We start from the raw sequence: 20,085 nt of genomic DNA on the forward strand, positions 1-20,085 counted from the left end.
GTGATTCATTAATAAATTATTTAATAAGTTGCTAAAGTAATTTTTAATTTTTTTACATTAATGTAAAGTTATTAACTAATTAAATAATTTTAAATATTTTTTAAAATGTAAATAAGATATTAATATAAATTGGTGAGTAATCTAAAATTGTTGTTTGTGTATTATTGTGTCAAATATTTTTTTCAACTCCAAGCGTGTGATTCAGCGGTAGAGGTTGACCCACGCTTAAGTAAGGTCAGGAGTTTGAATTTTGTGCCTTGTATATGCAGTCGCGTTAAATCTTGGGACTAGTTATCTCATTCTTTGAGGTGTCTCTAACATAGCGAGGAGATTAGTCACTACTATCCGTAGTAGATTCTTCCTGGACGAATTTTTTTTTTTTTCTCTTTTATGCTTTTGAAGATAACATATAAATTGGGGGCAACTCAGACTTAGAGTTTCAATGAATAGAGTTTCAATCCGGAAGATGAGTTTTCTGGCGGGAAGGTTAGCAGGGAAAGAAGCAGCCTTTTTCTTCCAGGAATCCAAACAAGCCGTAGGAAAATTAGCCGAAAAGAAGCGTCTTCCTAAGAGCAACGACAACCTTAACCTTCACGAAGGACATGAACTTGATCTTGCGGACGTGCTTCCCGAGGTTCTGAGGCACTCCCTTCCTTCCAAGGTGTTCAGAAACGACACTGCCACCTCTTCTTCCTTCTCTGCCTCCAAATGGGTCCTTCCTTCTGACCCCAAAACCCAATCTTCCGTATCCCCCGACGCTCTCAATCCTCTCCGTGCTTACCTTTCCCTACCCCAAGTCACCTTTGGCCCCAAAAGGTTCCTTCATCACTCTCTATTTCAATTTTTTTAATTCTCTTCACCTCATGTATCGAATTTCATTTGCATAATGTTTTCTCACAGGTGGGAACCGCCTGAAGCAGCAAACAAGGTTTCAGCCTCAACGGCTAATGAATTGCGTCATGACCGGTATGCTATCCATGTTAACCCGGAGAAGTTAAAAGCTGCAGGCGAAGGGCTTGCACATGGTACAGTTCATTCTTCTCTCATTAGCTTTCCTGTGTGCTGTAGTCTCTTATTTTTTCATTTCTGCTTTTTGGGTTGTGTTAGAAATTTGTAAATGTTTGAAGCAATTCTCAATAGTTGTAGACAGATGGTTTCTCTGATGCAACATCAGGGAAAGTAATTGTTTTGCTCACTGATGAATATGTATAATGTTGAGACAGTATCTACTAGACAAGGTTACATTTTACACTGGAATATGTTGCAGCTAATGGTTGATGGAAAATTGAGGGTATAGATAAGGCCAACGTTGCTTATGGTCATCCTAGATTACTTTGTAGAACTTGATGCTGTGTTTAACTTTGATTAAATTTGTGAAAGTTGAAATCACAATATATTAAGAATCAGGTCTTTCTACTAAGCAATTTTGTCTAACCAGATTGAGTTAGTGCAGTAGTATAAAGGGGGGAGGTGTTGGGGAGTTTAAGTTATTTTGTTGGGACTAGAGAGTGTATTAATGATTTGAGGGAGGGATAGTTGTGATACTTCAAGAGCTTCTCATCAACTAAACAAATACAGTTAAACCTTCATTGAGCCTTTTAACTGTAGAGAAACTTGTGGTTACTGGTTGTATTGTATGTGAAATTAAATTAGCAATATTTGGGAGTTTAAGTGAACCATCCTCAAGTATGGAGCTTTAGGCTGTTTGAGGTGCATTTTTTTTTTCAGATTGAGGTTGAAGTGTTTTATATTTTGAATATAGAATTGTAAATTAGGGAGGGGGGGACTTGGGCATACAATATATGTGGTTTTAAAGGGGAAAGCATTAGGAGGATACTATTTGAGCAGAAATTGCTTTTGTTGTATAAAATATTTTAGGGGTGATTGTGTAGTAGTAGTAGGGTTAATAATAAAGTCAAAAACAGGCATTATCTACTCTGTTTTGGGACAAGTATGATTTAGAGTATGAAAAAATTTAGCGGTAGAAAAGTGCTTTGGGCTTTAGGAACTCACGGACAAACTTATGGGGTCTTTAATTATTAGCGGCATGCAATATCACTTGCTATAGCACTATAACTATTATCTGGAGAAGTTGCACAACTGATACATGTAATGTTGTGTGCTTAATTTTATACACACCAATGACACCATAGCAATGAAGACAATGCATTGATACCCTACCATTTTGGGATATTGAATCCATGGAATAACCCCATTTTTTTCTACTTGATTTCCCTGCACCTTCAGGTGGTTATTTACTTTATCAGATGTTGGTTTATGACTTTATTCTGATTTTGTTGTGCTTATTATACCAATAATGATGTCAAGGGAAAAAAAGAGTTCTTCAGATTCTTTGTAGATGATGCTCAAGTTTTCTAATGCAATTTTTGTAATTTCCAATCTTATAGTCGGAAAGGCATTTGCTGTTGCCACTGCAATTGTATTTGGTGGAGCTGCATTGGTACTCGGTATGGTGACATCCAAGTTAGAGCTGCATAATGTAAGTGATGTTAATTATATGTTAACCCTATAGTTTAATATGCAATTTTTTCTCTCCCTCTCTTGATACATGTTTGTTTGTTTGTTTTCTAATTAGTTAAGTAAACCAATTGAATGCCTCCCTCGTTCCATTTGCATTCGTCATTCTTCATAAATTATTCATCATGTTGAATGACATATTTAGGACCATAAAACTTCTTCGTTAAGCCTCCGTATTTTATATCGATACTTGTTTGACTTTTTCTTTGGTTTTTCATTTGTATTAATAGATCTCTTTATTGGCAATATTGCCAGATAAACTTTACATCTCAGTTTGTTGACTTCTTTATCGGAAATTTTTGTTGTTGTAACAGGTCGGTGACATCAAAACTAAGGGAAAAGACTATGTTGAGCCACAACTTGAGAATATTAAAGAGCAATTTATTCCCTTCAAAATATGGGTAAGTTTTAAATTGTATTTATTTACATTTCTGAAAATTTCAATTCACAGGCTTAACCCAAAAGTTGGACTTACAGGCTGAGAATATGTCAAGAAAGTGGCATATGGAAAAGAAAGATGTTGAGCAGAACACTCTTGTAAAGGAGCTATCTAAAATGTGGGGTGCAAAAACAACAGATTGAGATTTACAAATTTATTTGTTTTCCTTTTACTTCAGTTGCTTTGGAAATTATGTCATGGGCAACAAAACATAGATAAATTGGATGTAGTATGCCTCTGGCTGTTGTGACTGTAAATGTTGAAGCATGCCAGAGGGTAAGAATAAGGAAAATGATATTTGTATAACAAAATAATATAATGATTTACAACTTGTTTTACATGTATCATTACTCTAAAAATAATACGAAGTAGTGTATGTCAATAATTAAAATGGTACTCGATGGTGAAATATGGTTATTTTTGTTAACTCATCAATTTTTCTTCTTCTTTCAAGTAGACTAGATCTAGAAACCATAAGGAAGATTAGATTTTCACATTTAAGCTGTTTTTGTAGGAAGAAAAGAAGTTATTTGTATAAAAAGTTGTGTATTTGAGATAATAACCTCAATTTATAAGTGATTTTTTTTCTTTCTTAAAAAATAAGCTGTTTTTATGAAGTTAAAAATTTGAAGTGATTATTTTTTAACAGTTTTTTTTTTCTTTTAAGTTGATTTACTACATAAATCGGTCATTTTGTTGTATCTAAATGAAATTAAATATATTAGAATTGCTTATTAGCAAATTTACTTAAATAAAATTACATTTTAATTATAATTGATCATAGCAATAATTGATTATTCATATAATCAAAAATGATTATTGAATTTTCTCAAACATGGGACGCATAAAATATCGTTTAGGGTGATAATCTATACTGTTTTTGAATAAGAGATAGCCAAGGTAGAATCCCGTTTACAGAAGCTAACAACGCTTGAAAAAAAAATGTGCTAACATGTTTGGTAAAACTTAATAGAATCAATTTTGAATTCAGTTTTGATTTTGGCAACAAGATGAAAAAAAAAACACGCATAAGACAATGTCAATTATTATTGTTCTTTTGATTATATTTTACTTTTATTTAAATACTTGTACACTAACCATAAATGAACGAATAGTTGAGATTAATTTAGGAAGTTAAAAATAATTTTGATATAAACGATAATACTAATTATATTTCTTAATTTGTGTATCTTCTAAAATGGTTGGATAGAAAAAAAAATAGAGGAAGTATTGGTTCTTGAAGAAGTTATAAGGGTGAGATGAAACTAAATTAAAGGAAGTGCTGAATCCACTAAACATATTAATGATAATCCACCATTTAAGTGTCATAAGGCATGTTGATATTGATGTTGTTCATCGAGAAAAAAAAAAGTGGGAAAATGTAGACATACATCTTGTAATACAGATCGACAAAGTTATTCTATTTTTCTTAGCATTGTTCACAGAAAGTAGTGAAACACAAAATTTTATAGACTAGCTGCATGTTTATTTTTTCTTTAAAATGATCATGTTAACATGATAAGCTCACTAAGGATTTTGATGAAACGTATATAGACATATCATTTTATTGCATGAAAATAAGGGATGGAACATATTGGTGCAAATGAAAAGTTAGAAAGTATTGGTGGTTTGATTCGATGCTTCCTTGCATGATGCTTCCTTTTGGAACACACGATGGACAATTTAAATGATATATCTCAAACTCACGAGTAGTTTTCAGTTATGCCTTGATCAAGAATGAATGAAATAGAGAATAAATCTCGAGAAGAACCACAATTGTCACATATGAAATTGGGTGTGAGGGAAAAACCAATGCCTTAAAACCATTTATGCCACCACATCATCCCTAGATTGTTGGTTGGTCTGAATCAAACGTAAAAGAAGTTGCTATAACTTGTAATCTAGACCAGCTCCATATTTCCAAGCCTCGAGATGCCGCTTCCACTGGAAACTCATCTTGGATGGAAATGTATGCAAAAATGGCCTTGCAATACATAGCACATGTGCATAAAATATAAGAGTTTCTTTATTGGAGTTATATGCTTGTTGAATAAATAACCAAGCTAATAAGTGGTTTAGGAAGGACCTTGTAAAGATTATTACCTCACAATAGGATCAGCAAAGGTTGATAAAAGGGTGTAGTAGCCAAGCCCCACAAAATGTCTTGACCAATCAAGAAGTACAGGAATACCAACCTGAGGGAAGATAAAAATTTTAATCCCCTATATTGAAAAGGTTGCTTCACTAATTATTTATGCCCCATATTTTTATTGACCTCCAACTAGGTGCTAGTTGTTTGTTTGTCTATTTAAATGATATGAGAAACTATAGATACGAATATATAAATTATGCTACGAGCTATTTCAGGCAAATCAGCACAAACATATTGGAAGAGGGGTGGTTGCATTATTACTTTTTCACTTTTTAGTATTCATTCATATTTGCAAAGTCTTGGAAAGAAAAAAAAAAAAAAAAAAGGAAAGAAGAAGTTAATGATAGAAAATCTCGTGAATTACCTGTTTGAATATGGATGGGAGTATTTGAGGATTTGTTAACATAACCAGGCCCAATGTCTTGGAAAGTGGCCCAAATTGTACAACATCCTGTAATATATAAGATGATTTCTCAGGACAGTCATTAATTATTAAAATTTGACATTAGTTTTCATCTCAATTATTTAAAACTTTTAGGAAGAACATCTCAGAAACCAAAAAACACATCCAGAGTTTCAAACTGGTAAAAGAAGTCCACCTGTAGAAACGGTCGTAAAACTGGATCCCCAAGCCTCTGCAATAGTGAAAGATAACATAGAAGCAACAGTAAGAAAGTACATAAAAATTAACCTCATTCATGAGAGAAATAAACTACCTGCATACAACTAAAGTTGGTATAAAGAAGTTCATTAATAAAATCTGCGGGAACATCGGATTGTTGCTTTGCTGACATTGCTCTTTGGAACAACCAAGAAGCACTCAAGTTGGGCTGCATTACACAAAATCTTGGTCAGGTACCTTAGTTTCATGCAAAGTTGCTGAAACAGTCAAACCTTTTAGAAAAGTTGGAAAGTACCATGTAAGGGTTCAGGAGAGACAAGTTGTATGAGTCGAGATAATCACCGTTGATTGCTTCATGTATTCCTTCATTAGAACAAATTGAAAAGGGAATCACATTATCTTAATAATGTACCTATTTTTTCTTCCCTTCATCATATTGTTGTTAGTTGTTACTTGTTTGAATAAATAACTTACCAAATCATTTTCAGCCAAAAATATAATCAGAAGTTCGAAATTCACTGAAAGGCTTACCAGCTGACAGTCTCCCAAGGTGCCTGGTCAAACTTCCAAATCCACCAAATGAAACAGGTGATTGTATGCCACTAGCATCACCAAACTACAGAGAATGAAGCTTCATTGCTTTAATATTAGTTTTTAGATCGTGGGTGACTTAATTTTATAGAGGCTTCATAAGTGGAAAATGTAATTTACCTGTAAAACTCTGCTAAAAGCAGCTGGTAGTGGACTGCTAGGTGCTCCATATCATCAAACATTGTACGGTGTCATATTGAAAGAAATGATAGGTAGAGATATAAGTAAGATGTGAAAAAAATTTAAAACTAGGAAAATTTAATCTGTTAGGTAGAGAACCAGAACACTTCAAGCTGAAAAATAATTTTCTCATGTGCATTACATGTTCTGGAGCAATTACAAGTTGGATGTTACATTTATTTCCACTTAATGAACTATTGTCCGGCAGTGATAGGTTAGTCAAAGAAAAATTTGAAAATTTCCTAGAGAAACATTCTGAAACAGGCATAAGGAGATTCAAAGTTAGCTTATTTATTAGCTTTCACGGTAAGATGTCATGCACATTACACGGTTCAAATTCTTACAGGAACCTTGAATCGTAAAAGACAAAGAATTAAATGAATGATATGTTTTAACCAATAGTATCAAAATCTTCAAAATCAAACAACTGGACGAATTGCCTTCATGTGTCGATATTAAGAGAAGCTAGAACTTGAGCCAAAAAAAAAACGACATATTGTGTGTCTGTGTGATAAGACAGTAATTGGAAGCATATAGTAGAAATTATCAACTAGTATGTACATACATATTTTAATACAAATTAATACCTCTCGCGAAATGTGGGAAAAATTCCATAAATAACTCGCAGTATCTCTAAATTGTCAAGTAAAACACCCTATAACATAAAAATTGCAAATTGACATCAGTAAAGCTGAGAGCAGTAGAACACTAGTATAAAAGAATGCATCAGGTCAAATCCAGATTTTTGGTAGCGTATATGAATTAAAAAAAAAAAGATTGAATGGTGTAAAACTTGATAGATTAGCATAGTCACTACAGAACTGATTGCATAGAAACTATCTAAAGAAACAGAAAAAAGGTAAGGATAATATGCCACACGAAACTGGAATTGATCAGTAACATAACAGAAGGGTAAACAAAAAAAAATTGTGACTTGATGAGTGATACAGAGATTTCCATTCCGTTGTTAAGTACAGGAAATTGAATAAAAAAATCTTTTCACTTCATATTGTAGTTAGTATTTTTCTAGAAAAAAAGCACAAACAAGGGGAAGAATAAACTGTCCTCCAAAGTGGAAAAAAATTTCTAGAGACATAAGAGAACATGACAGAGAAAAGAAAACTAACCTGATATTCTGGCATCAAATCCCAGTACTCTTCTAATAAATCTTCCAATTTCGGGGATCCAGGTTGAGGTTCCACATAAGTAAACATATAAGTGGTACGATCAAAAGGACCCGAGCCTGCTGGAAATGCCTGTGAAGATTTCAGTGAAGGTTCTTAAAAATAGAGTATGACTATGGGGATACTATTTCTATTAATATAGTAAAATATACCTCCCAAAATAATTGTGCTTTTGAATCTCCAACTTTCTTTATTGATGAACTGCTGAAAATAACATCACTAGTGGAGTTTGTTTCAAAGCCACGTGCACATGTTCCAACAACAAGGCAAACACCATCAGGCTTCCTCCCACCTCTTATCTGTAAAATTATTGAACATGACACTTGGAAGAAGCTTAGGGAAAATGTTTTAATTTCAATTTTTAATATTCAGTAGTTACTTATGTAATTGTTAAATCAAGTTAGCATATGTAGACAATGAATAGAATTTTTTAATGTGTGAAAATGAAAACATGATGAAAATCATAGACTAAATCTGTAAGAATGAAATGAGTAAAAAATATTTTCCTGACCTGTTTTACAACAGGGGAGAAGTTCCCCATGGCATCAATTATAAGACGAGATGATAATATTTTGTCCCCAGAAAGTTTCAGAACCTGAAAACAAAAACATACATACATTGATGCTTAATAAACATTATCATTCTTCAGTCCCATAAATTAAAAAGTACTTTAAGATTTCCATTTCAATGCCAGGTTCATATATTCCATGCTCCCATGTTTCATCTGTGTAACTCTTTTTTCTGGTACAGTGTGTAACTTTTTTTATGTAAATCTTTTGATACTTATCCACAGTTAGATGGTGTTAATAAATGTGAATATATATACGGCAATGCAACATATAAAACATCCGTATTGGTTACATAGCCTATAATTGCTTCGTGCAACTATGATAATTCATCAATGATAGAATTCATCAATCATAATAAATTAACACTTATGATTGCGCTAGAATAACTAGTTCTAAAAGTTAAGGAAAACTCACTGCAGCATCCTCATATACATTAATGGAGGAGACACCGCACCCCTCAAAAATAACTCCACCAAGGGAGATAAACCGTGTCTTTACAATCTCTATAAGCTTTTCTGGTCTGCAATAGCAAATAGAAAAAAAATTATTATGATTTGCAAAGGCAATACTTGTTTCAAATTCATACTCAAATTCAATTACTTCATTTTAAACTCTGCACCTATAGTTAAAATGAAATACTTGTTTCAAAGAGTTAAGCCCTGATAGATATTCAAAAATGTTCTCTGTGCATTGCTAGTAAAACATAATACAGCCACTAGAATTATGGAAGCATTCATCAAAATAATTCAAGCTTTTCTTTGCGTCTGGTTGCACATTACTTAGAAATAATACATCGGAACTGCTACAGCAGATTTTCAGTCCAATCTTGAAGGGGATGTGCAAAATATACCAATTAAGTACATATTTGAGTTAGTTTATTTTGTATTTAAAATAGGTTATAATCCAACTCTTACTAAGAGAAAAGTGATTTTCTCCAAAATTTATATAATCCAAGCATGCACTAAAGCAATTGAAACTGCATATTGTTCATTGCTAGTAGAGAACAAGCCTCACATTAGTGGGTTTAGAAATAAGTTAAAGGGTATATAAGCAAGAAGGCTATGAGTTCAAAGTGCCAAGGGATTTTTAGACAAACAAGACATTCAAGCTAAGCCTACTAACACATTCTACACATAATTGCCAAATCAGACGGAATAGAAAGGAAATTTTTTAACTAGATAAGAAAATAGATTCAATTATTCATTCGCAATTGAAATGGAAGAAAGCAGTTATTATAATTCTTTACTGGAATATCAAATCAGTTTATAGGAAGGAGACTGACGAAACACCGAGGTTAAGTATGTCGTTGACCCAGATATCCCCTTTTCTTCCAAATCCACATCTATTCTGCATTGTTAATGAAATTTCCACATCAGATTTAGTGAAAAATAAATTAGAAATAAAATAAAGGGGAGAGTAGGAAGCATGAAATCTAGAGAGTTTAGAAAAGAAGACTTGGCCTGAAGGAAATATTTGAGACATAGTTATGCCATTTGTAATATAGCTTTTTGCCCATAGGAGAAAGAAACCGTTGGTGATTTAATGTTCTTTGAGGAACAAAAAATATTCAGAGTTTGGAAATTACATTGAAGTATTAAATCTAATACTTCTTAATAAGTAAGCAGTGGTCTTGTGTACTCAGGAATTCTAATTTTAGCAAGAAAATGCAGAAATTCTTAATTTTGAAGTGCAAGAAAAAATGAATGATTTTAAATAGAATGAAAAAAGTATTCAGGGGTTCAATCCTTTGTAATTGTAACATACAAGTCATATGCTTTCATAAGTACTATAATTGATTCAAAGTCACGCATGCATAACTTAAGAAAGTACTTTGAATTAATATTCAAGGACGTTATTAATAATAAAACATTTATCTACCATTATCTCATCTAATGTCATGATATAATAGCGAAATTAAGAGCAAGACTTCCATGGTAGTTCATTTTTCTCTACCTTGCAAAGCTTGCGTGAGTTTCACCTTTTCAAGTTTCTATACAAAATTAGACACTGTTGGGTCTTTTCTTTTGGGACTGACAGCTAAATATATTCTGTTAGTAAGTAGATAACACACTAACTTTTGGTACTGTTTGATAATAATACCCTTTAGTTCAGGAATTACAGGATTGAATTTTACTGCTGTGGCTCTTTCAATATCATCTTCTTCCAATACTCCAACTTCTACAAGTTCCAAAAGCTCCTTTCTTGATATATTCCATTCTTGCTCTCTCTAATGGACAAAACAACACATAACAACTCAAAATGAATTCGACCTTTCAAAGAATTTATCGAGTCTTTTCTGCATAGGATTGAATGTTGATATCTCAATTAATGCCACTAAAATTACCCCTTTTAGTACATTCCTTTCCACAATGGCAACTCGAAGACCCCTGGCACACAAGGCTGTGGCAATGAAGATTCCCAGAGTGCCACCACACACCAACACATCATAGGAGCCTTCTGCTTTGTCAGCAAGTTCAGATGAGCGAAACAAGCTTGGGATGGTAGAGACAACTTTCTGAGGCTCTTGCACAACTGCAATGTAAACATAAGAAAATTACCAAACATAGTATAGTCTCATTTCCTAAAGGGCATAAGAAATTTAATCATTGTATGACACGAACCTTCTTGAGCCGAGCATATGCTTGACCATAGTTGGTCTAATCTTTTCAAGGCTTCATATGAGTATGCTCCACCAGCACCACCAACTTCTCCACTCACTGAAACACTCTCCATTATCCTCTAAAAAAGTAAAATAAATGAGTTTAATTTTGATACACTTTAAGTGTATAATTTTTACAAAGTCAAACATGAGTTTTAAAAGAAATGATCACAAAAGTACATGGATGACAGCATAAAAAAGTATAAAAAAAAATTAAATTTAAAATAAAGTGAATCTTCACTTGGACTTGTTACAAAGAATAGGTACCTGGGTTCTGGAGGGAACAGCTTGTGGTCTCAAAAGGAGGGGTCTTCGGCTGCATTTGTTGAGTGGGAATGAAGTTCCCACTGTGAGGTGAGATATTCCATTCATGGGTTGAAGCCGAGGCAATAACATAACAAAAGAAACTAAAAAGTTTTAGATGAAGAAGTGAGCAATAAAGTAAAGGAACTCGTTTTGGGGTCTTCTTATGTGTTTCGTTTATCAATTATCATCATTGAATAGACAAAAAAATTGCGCACCACAAGTGAACACGTTCAACCACCAAAACTGTCTGTCTGTCCTTTCCTTTCCTTTCCTTAAAAGACAGATTTTTGTGTTGTAGTAGGTAGATACAAAAGAGGCTAAATATTATTTGATGCTATAATATCTAATTTGTAATTTATTTCTAAAATGTAATTTTAATTTTTTGATTTTATAAACTCCGTAATTATGATTTAAATATTAAATATAGATAATATTATAATTAATATTTAATAATATTTATACTAAATTATATTTTTAATTCATATTTTTATCTTATAAAAATAAAAATGAAAAATGAAATAAAAAAGTATTTTATCTTAATATTATTAAAATAATTATTTTAAAATTATAAAGTCAACGTAACGGCATTGTATAATTAAATGATAATATAAAAGAATTAACATTATATTCTAATTTGTCTTTTTTATTTCTTTCTTGACATAAATTTATTTATTATCTTTTAATTTTTTATGTTTTAGGAATCGGAAATTTCATAAAATGGGAAAAATAATTTATTAGAAATAAGGTTAAAATATTTTTTTAAAAAAAGTAATCAACCATCTTAAATTTTACTCTTTTTTTTATATTTATAAATAGACATCATAAACTTTTATTTTATCTTAATCAATCCTTAAATTTTATCTAATTTGTAAATAGATACCATGAATTTTAATTTTGTTTTAATTAATCCTTGAACTTTACTTCTTTTACAAATAAACATTATTAATTTTAATTTCATTCTAATTCATTTTGACATTTGATAAATTATTATTTTTATAAAATTTTTATATTATTAATTTAGAGTTAAATTATTTATCTTAAATATCAATCATTCACTAATTTTTTTTTATGTTACAATTATTTTTTTCAAAATATAATAAAAATATGTTTAAAAAAATAAAAATAAAAAAGAATGATAAAAGTAATAAAAAGAAGTCTTTATTTAATTTTTCCTCTTCTTCTAAATTATATTGTATTTTAATATATGAAAATAAAATTAATATATATGTACCAAAAAATTAATAAATAAGTGTGATTTAAAATAAATAAATAATTGATATTTTTTATCTTAGTAATTTAATCAATGTAATATAAGAAATATACAACAAAAAAAACTTAATTAAGATAAAATTACAATCAAGATATTTATTTATAAAAATAGTAAAATTTAAAAATAAATTATAATTAAATTCAATTTTATGATGTCTATTTGTTAATAAGATAAAATTTAAAGATCAATTGAAATAAATTTTAAAATTTAAAGAAGTTAAATTTTTTTACAAATAAAAATATTTATTTTAAACTATAAAAAATAAAAGATAAGTCAAGTGAAAATATAAAATAAAAAACTTATATTTTTAACATAGAAATAATTATTTCATATTTCATATCAATTTAGTAGTACTTTTTTTTATTAAAAAGAAAAAAAGAAGATAAAGACTTCAGTCATCACTCCTTGTGCTTTAAGGTTTCAGCTTTTGAGGATAAACCTCACGAGAGGGTTTATCGTTTAACCAAGCGAAAGTCGCTGCTGCATCTTCGGATCTGCGCTTGTTTTTGAATAGGTAAAGCCTCAAACTTTAATCAAGTTTTGTTTTGTGCCGTTTTTTTTTTCATGCTCTTCTTAGTTGGTGCTTTTTCGAATCGTGCCAAAACAGAGCAGCGGAGCTTATCAAGTATGGAAACCCTAATTAGATAACCAGTGTTTTTACATTTGTGATTGATTTGTGTGCTTTGGAGTCTGAAGATTTCTTGTGTGTTTTTTATGTATGACATCATTTCTAAGTGAATGGCAATTAGCACCTTAAACAACAGGAGGTGAAACATTGATGATTTTCTGAATTTTTGTTGTTATTCATTTATCCGCTCCATTTCCATTTCGTTGTTGTGGGTTACAAAGTGTGTAGATGTACGGAGGCCTTCACTCAGGTTATCTCTTCCATGATCATTATGTTTATCTTTCGATAAACTTGTGTATAAACACTTATAGTAATAGAAAATAAGAAAGAAAAATGAAATAAGTTTATTCAAAAGTTAAGATTAACTTATGCATAAATTAATCTCATATTAACTTATTCAAAATATGTTTTTCAACTTATGTACAAGCTAGTTTTATTTTGTAGAGAAACTAATTTCATTTCCTCTTTTTTTAGAAGTATTTATGGAAAAGTTTATCTAAAAATGCACTCAATGTGATTTTGGCTTTTCAAATTTTCAAGAAAAACTGGAAAATTGTTTCCTTTGTAGCCATATAGAACAGACACGGCAAAAAACAAAAATAGAATAGACAAACCCACTTAGGAAAAGAAAAAGACTGAGCAGCATAACCGCTTGCTACTATGGAATCAACAGAAGGTTATAGCATCGTCAAAATAAATTTCCCCCTTTGCAGTTAAAAATTAACAGAGATTACTTGTGGGAATTCAAGAGGCATTTGTTGTTGGTTGGTTACTTTTGGAACTTTTACTCAATGCTCATCATTAAAATTGGAAGTCTCTGAATTTCTTAAAATCTTTCTTGCAGATTTGTGCTATTTTGGCAAGTGAAGCACATTGAGTGTAAACTGTTAACAAGCATGGCAAGCTTGTTGACAACATCAGTCATCACCTATTCTCCTCTCAGCAATGGTTCCAGGGATTTCAGAAAGTCTGGTTATTCTTCTAAAGGAAGGTGTTGCATAAAAGCAATGAGGATAGAGAAAACCTTGGAGGAATTGTACAATGTGAAAGTGGAAAGAAAAGTGTCTACTGAGAGACTAGCTGAGCTTGGAGTTTCAAAATGGTCAGTGTGGAAGACTGGGAAAAGCAGGTTGCCCTGGGACTGGCAGGTAGACCAACTGGTGTACATCGAAGAAGGGGAAGTGAGAGTTGTGCCTGAAGGGAGCAAGCGTTTCATGCAATTTGTGGCAGGGGACTTGGTCCGGTACCCTAAGTGGTTTGAGGCTGACCTGTGGTTCAATGGTCCATATCAAGAACGTTATAGTTTCAGAGCATATGGTGATGATCATCGATGATGCTGTATGGTGGCTACTTAAAGTAACATGCACATCTTATTTGGATGTTTTAAGTGATACATGTGTTTTACAGTTTTAGTTTTCCATTTTATAGTGTACTACCAATGTATTTGGTGAATGTTTGTGATAATTTGTTATCTTTTAGAAGAATTAATACTAAATGTTTCTGCTGATCTTTTCCATGTTTTGTTTCTCTGCAAAGCAAGACTTACCTATAGTTTCAACTAGACCAACTTCATGGAATTGTCCTCCAAACGTGATGTAAAATCACAAATGTCCATAAATTCAAACTAGAACATTTAACTCTGCGAGCGCATAATAGCTTTAAGCCCACAGATGCTAGTTATTTTTCAATGCTTTCTATCAACAAGAATATTTTTTTTAAAAAATGCAAACGTGTACAAGTAAGAAACATCCTTTTATTAACATCCGGGGAAACGTATTAACTTCGAGCTGTAGGTGCAACTCTAGAATCGGCAAAGCACTCTTTGGGTGGGGGCAAGGAGAGGTGGGGGGAGAGATATCAAATAATTTCATTCTTTGAAAAGAGCCAGATCCCAAAAAACCCAATCCAAAAAGCTGAAGTAAGAAAAGCCCCAATGAAAAGCACCAAGTTCCGAACGTGTATTGTCTCTCTTGAAATAAAAATGGATCCACTATGACAGTAAATTCAGCCAGCGAAGAACAGATAACTGTCAGAGAAACCAGTAAATATGAACAAGGATTGGAATCTTTATCTGCAAAAGGCTAAAAGAAATAGAAACTACCAATGTTAAAATTACAGAAAGGTGGCAAAAGGAAAGGATTGCTTTTGTATCACTGCATAATCTCAATGGCTAGACTTCTAAACAAACACTGCCTATTATAAACTACAGTACTTATGGTACATACAACCCATGATTCCAGAACAAATGATGGGAGACAAAAAGCCCAGAAACAAGGAGCAGCCTGATATCCACATCAACCCCCATTCACCTGTGTTCCTCACCATGGGGTCATAGCAACAAACAATTCGGATCTCTGATGGCTCTCAACCACCTGCAGTTGCCAATTGATTCGCACTGGTGGCAATTGCAACAGAGGATACAAACCTTGAAACAAGGACGGCCTCATTGCTCACAGCATTAGCTGCAGCAACATCTTCCAGTTGTCTCCATATGGATTCTCGCTTTTCTTGGTTCTCCTTATTCTTGATTTCTTCTTCTTGGAATCTCATCAAGCATTCATCAAAAAGTGCCTGGTCAGCTTCAGAGAATATTTTTTTAACATTCATAGTCAAACTCTGAACAGCTGGGTTCCAATGGCCCCGTATATTTCTCTCCAAAGCAGGGAAGATTATAGGCAGTATCACTTTGCAGTTTTGTAAGATCAAATTTCGAATATGATCATTGTTCCACAGAAACAGAGCTCGTTCAGCTACCTGCCAACAGAAGCAAGTCCACATCAAATCTAATTCACTAAATACTAGGTAAATTTTAATTTTAACAAATGCTTCACAAGTTGCACTTAAGCTATGTTTCATTGCTTCTTTGAATCTTTGAGACTGATTACAGATAATAAAACTTAAGTATGCATAGCAATGCGGTTCATAATACAAAACAAACATTTGCGAATTCCATAGTTGTCCCAAATACAAGTTTTAACATAAAAGTCAACCATATGAACATATCAAATGCTATATATCAAAGACAACCATATATTTATGAATAACTTAAGATAAATTTATGGTTGAATGCACTAACAAATTTGTCCATTGCATTATCCATTCAATTTGCATGCTATTGCTACAGCAGCTCAATTGGATTTTATTATTTTGTTAGATTTGAACATCATAAAATGAAATCTCTTTTCCATTTGTTATATTTAACTAGCTTGTTCATTAAACATAGACCGTCAGTCATCATTCAAAATCTTATGAATAAACATATGCAGTTTGACTTCTATGTCCAACACATGTAAAAATTCAACCACCACTCACATTATGACTTGTAAATTCAAAATATGAAAGCTTGATACTTGAAAGATGAAACCAAATCTAGATTCCTGATTGAGGTACTACATCACTACACAGCCATCCGCTTAGCACTTAAATCTTATTTTACACTAGTACATTCAAAAAGCCTTCAAACCACCTAGTTTCTTGCTCTTGCCATATTAATTCATACAAAATCCTCTCTTAGCATGTCAAAACAAAATTTGTATGCTGTCCTATTTTAGTTTGGTTATCTTGGCAACAAACACACACACACACACACACACACACACACACACACACACAGAGAGAGAGAGAGAGAGAGAGAGAGAGAGAGCAAAATGGTGTCAGTGTCATAAAGATTGAGTAATATTCAAATATTAGATAAATGATAGCATCTAAGATAGCTAGGAGAAGCAAAGTGGGAATGGAAATGAATAACGCAGAAATCTCTATACAGAAATGAGTGGTCACTGGTGTTGGCAAATGCTAATCAAATGAATGCAGACATCAGAAAAGAAAAGATGTGGATGAGTGAATTTCATAAGCACCTGAAAGTGTAAGCTATTGAGGCATCTACCAATTCGACGAAATAATGGAATCACACATCGCTGAAACTCTGCTGCTTGAGTTGCCTCTAAAACTTCCTCCAACTCACCAAGGAACATTACCTCCTTTGTGCTATTAGTTATTGGCCAATATTTCAAAAGGCCTTTTATCACAGTATCAGCCAGCTTGACATCCTTCTCAACAAACTGAGTAATGCAATACGAAAGTTGTTGATGATAGAGAGCAACGCACTTGGGCTTGTGAAGTGGGATCAGTGCCCGGACAAGGAACAGCTTATGCTCTTCTTTCAAAGGCAGAGCAAAACCATTAATTATGCTGCCCAATATTTCTAGCAACTCGGCAATCCCACTGTGTTTCTCTGTCTCAAATATGAACCGGTAAAAGATATTGTTGATAGCTTTTCTAATGAACGGCCGATGCACCATGAACTTCCCGTAAATACGGTGGAGAATAGTCTTCAGGTAATCCCTCTCTCTTTGGTCTTCTGAGTCAAAAAGGTCAAGCAGCCTCAACACAAACGAATGATCAATGTATCTTTTAGCAAGCTTAGCATCCGTCTCTGGTGAAGCCACAAATCTAAAGAGAAATTCATACACAATCTGCAGATGAGGCCATGCCGGTTCCATAACAGGTTCCTCCTCTTCAGGTTCACAGATTTCAGCCAACTTCCCATCATGATTGGAAGAAGGCAAAGCACGAAACAAATTGGTCGCCACCATCTTCGTCATCTCCTGCATCGCCAACTCATTGAACTTGGAATTCACAGACGAAACGTAGTCAACAAGCTCAAGTAGAGTTTGCCGCTTAACGTCCTTCTCTTTGAGATGCTTAGCAGGATCATTAAAATCAAACACAACACAGCACATATTCAACTTTCGAATAAAAAGATTCTGCTTCTCGGAGCTAGGAACATCCCTAAAGCTAGGCAAAGCCTCATAAACCGCAGAAGCCATTACCGAACCCGTTGGTGGAGCTGATTTCTTAGTTTGATTTGTAAACTGTTGAGCACTAGTCTCATTCCCAGAACGAGACCCAACTGAACCAGAGCTTGAAGATTTCGAAGAAACTGAATTGGGTTTCAAGAGGGTATTGGAATTGGTCCCAGAAGATGAGTTCAGTGAGAAACCATCATTGATCCCTCCTTCACCGTTTGAATTATTATGAGAAGATTTTGAGGGTTTGCGAGGTATTTTACCGAATATCTGTTTAATCATATCTAGAGCACCCCCAAAGCCAGAAAAACCCCAACCCCAACTTTCTACTAAAGAATCAAAGATTCAAAATCTTGATAAATAACATTATCGAAAACAGCTAACGAAACACGTGGAAGGGTAGGGTTTAAACATGAACAAATACCCCAATTCGAAACTCATAGCTCAGAAAAATCTGAGTGAAAAGTATAGTCATAAATTGAGGGGGTATGAGGAGTTGAAGAAATTGAGGGAATGAACAAGTGGAAAAACACTTACATTGAGAAAGGGTGAGAAGGTGCGACGAGGGTTGAAGAAAGGGAGAGATTGAAGTTGAAGTAGGAAAATGGTCACAGGCTATTAGTGATTAGCCCTAGTGGGAAAAAGCTAATGTTACCCTTTCTTTTTTTTTTTTTTTTTTTGAAAAAATACATTCTGATTTTGATATTTCAAATTTTATATTTTTTCTGCTTTGATTTGAACGTTTAAATTTTATCAAATTACAGTAGTTCTTAAAATTGAAATTTTATAATATTAAAACAAATCGAACAAAACATATAACATTGTCAAGTAAATTAAATTGGTATCATTTTATTAAGTACTGATATTTATTTATTTATTTAGTTTATTGATTTAGAAGAGTTTATGTATTGTTAGTGTAAAATATTTTACAACTTTAACTAACTCAAATTGTATGATTTGTAAGTACTTATCAAACTAAATATATTTATCATAAATGTTTATTTGTTATGAGATAATCAGGTAAAAGTATTTTACATTGTAATACATATTTTATTTTTCCCTATAATTATTTTATAAATATAAAATGATATAAAATAATATATTTATTCGAGATTTTAATAATACAAACAAAAATATTTTTAGACATTTTAGTTTATTTTGAATTCTTACATTTTTATTTAAAAATTAAATGTTTATTAACAATGATAATTTATATAGAAAATAGTATAACGATTAAAATAAGTAATGTAATATTAAAAAATATCGAATGATAATAAAATTAGTATAATAATTATATTATGCGTAAGAAAGAAAAATATTATAAAAATATTATAATAAATAATAAGGTGGAACATATTTTTGGTCTTCCTAAAATTTTTTAAGTTTAATTTTAGTCTTTAAAAAAATCTATTTTAGTTTCTTTATTTTAAAAAAGCACCACTTTTAGTGCTCAAAATCATTTAAATAACGCTTTTATAATTATTTTTAAGTTAAAATATTTTTTAATTTTATTTATTTTACTTTTTAATTCATATAATTTAAAATATATTTTTAATAGAAATTAATGATATTATTTTTAAAACATTATAAAAAAATAAAGATAAAATAACAATAAAAAATTTACTTAGAATAAAAATAAAAAAATGATAAATTATAAGGACAAAAATTATATTTAAGCTGATTGTAAATTCATGTGTGATTTGAAAGCAATATTTTTCAAAAGTTACATAACCTAAACCATTCTAAAAATTATACTGCAAAATTTGAACATGTTCAAATCAACGATAGATTGAATTAAATTAGTAGACATGTTAGACCTTTCTCACTCTTATACATATCAATTAGTTGATGAATTATTCTATATATTAAAAACACGTTTAATTCAATCACTCGGACTTGATTAAGATGGTTTTCAATTTTATATTTTTAAAACCACAACCAGTTTTTAGCTTTTAGATTTAGATTTAGATTTTAATTTTTTTGTTCTAATTTTTTTAAAAGTTTTCACATATGTTAAAATTAATTTAAAAATGTGTTTCTTATGATAACCATAGAGATAACAATGTGAACACTAATAATAATAGTTATGTCAATAATTATGATCATGACATTGTTTACGATGATAATAATAATATTAAT

The 20,085-nt window shown here is 31.8% G+C and overlaps 4 protein-coding genes across 4 annotated transcripts; 2 read left to right on the forward strand and 2 right to left on the reverse strand.

The window, feature by feature from the left end:
* Positions 1-428: 428 nt before the first annotated feature.
* Positions 429-3,373, forward strand: LOC109797772 (coiled-coil protein). Its single transcript, XM_020357902.3, has 5 exons — positions 429-816; positions 901-1,025; positions 2,409-2,500; positions 2,853-2,939; positions 3,016-3,373. The coding sequence occupies exons 1-5, from the start codon at positions 443-445 to the stop codon at positions 3,118-3,120; spliced, it is 783 nt and encodes a 260-aa protein (XP_020213491.1). The 5' UTR covers positions 429-442; the 3' UTR covers positions 3,121-3,373.
* Positions 3,374-4,511: 1,138 nt separating this feature from the next.
* On the reverse strand, positions 4,512-11,481 carry LOC109797007 (Lycopene beta/epsilon cyclase protein). Its single transcript, XM_020356888.3, has 18 exons — positions 11,202-11,481; positions 10,897-11,014; positions 10,620-10,807; positions 10,395-10,502; positions 9,558-9,622; positions 8,690-8,795; positions 8,218-8,301; positions 7,859-8,005; positions 7,650-7,778; positions 7,110-7,177; positions 6,463-6,496; positions 6,283-6,367; positions 6,047-6,114; positions 5,846-5,959; positions 5,729-5,764; positions 5,494-5,580; positions 5,081-5,172; positions 4,512-4,961 (listed from the first exon to the last, which is right to left on the reverse strand). The coding sequence occupies exons 1-18, from the start codon at positions 11,328-11,330 to the stop codon at positions 4,865-4,867; spliced, it is 1,755 nt and encodes a 584-aa protein (XP_020212477.1). The 5' UTR covers positions 11,331-11,481; the 3' UTR covers positions 4,512-4,864.
* Positions 11,482-12,866: 1,385 nt separating this feature from the next.
* Positions 12,867-14,654, forward strand: LOC109797690 (uncharacterized). The gene is made up of 2 exons (XM_020357801.3): positions 12,867-13,024; positions 13,983-14,654. Exon 2 carries the CDS (start codon positions 14,035-14,037, stop codon positions 14,470-14,472), a length of 438 nt encoding a protein of 145 aa, XP_020213390.1. The 5' UTR covers positions 12,867-13,024; positions 13,983-14,034; the 3' UTR covers positions 14,473-14,654.
* A 530-nt stretch (positions 14,655-15,184) lies between these two features.
* LOC109796925 (serine/threonine protein phosphatase 2A 59 kDa regulatory subunit B' gamma isoform) lies at positions 15,185-18,575 on the reverse strand. Its single transcript, XM_020356784.3, has 2 exons — positions 16,996-18,575; positions 15,185-15,892 (listed from the first exon to the last, which is right to left on the reverse strand). Exons 1-2 carry the CDS (start codon positions 18,226-18,228, stop codon positions 15,503-15,505), a joined length of 1,623 nt encoding a protein of 540 aa, XP_020212373.1. The 5' UTR covers positions 18,229-18,575; the 3' UTR covers positions 15,185-15,502.
* Positions 18,576-20,085: the final 1,510 nt, after the last annotated feature.

This window comes from Cajanus cajan, chromosome 9 (assembly GCF_000230855.2).
Source record: "Cajanus cajan strain Asha chromosome 9, NIPB_CcT2T_4, whole genome shotgun sequence".
Lineage (NCBI taxonomy): Eukaryota > Viridiplantae > Streptophyta > Magnoliopsida > Fabales > Fabaceae > Cajanus > Cajanus cajan.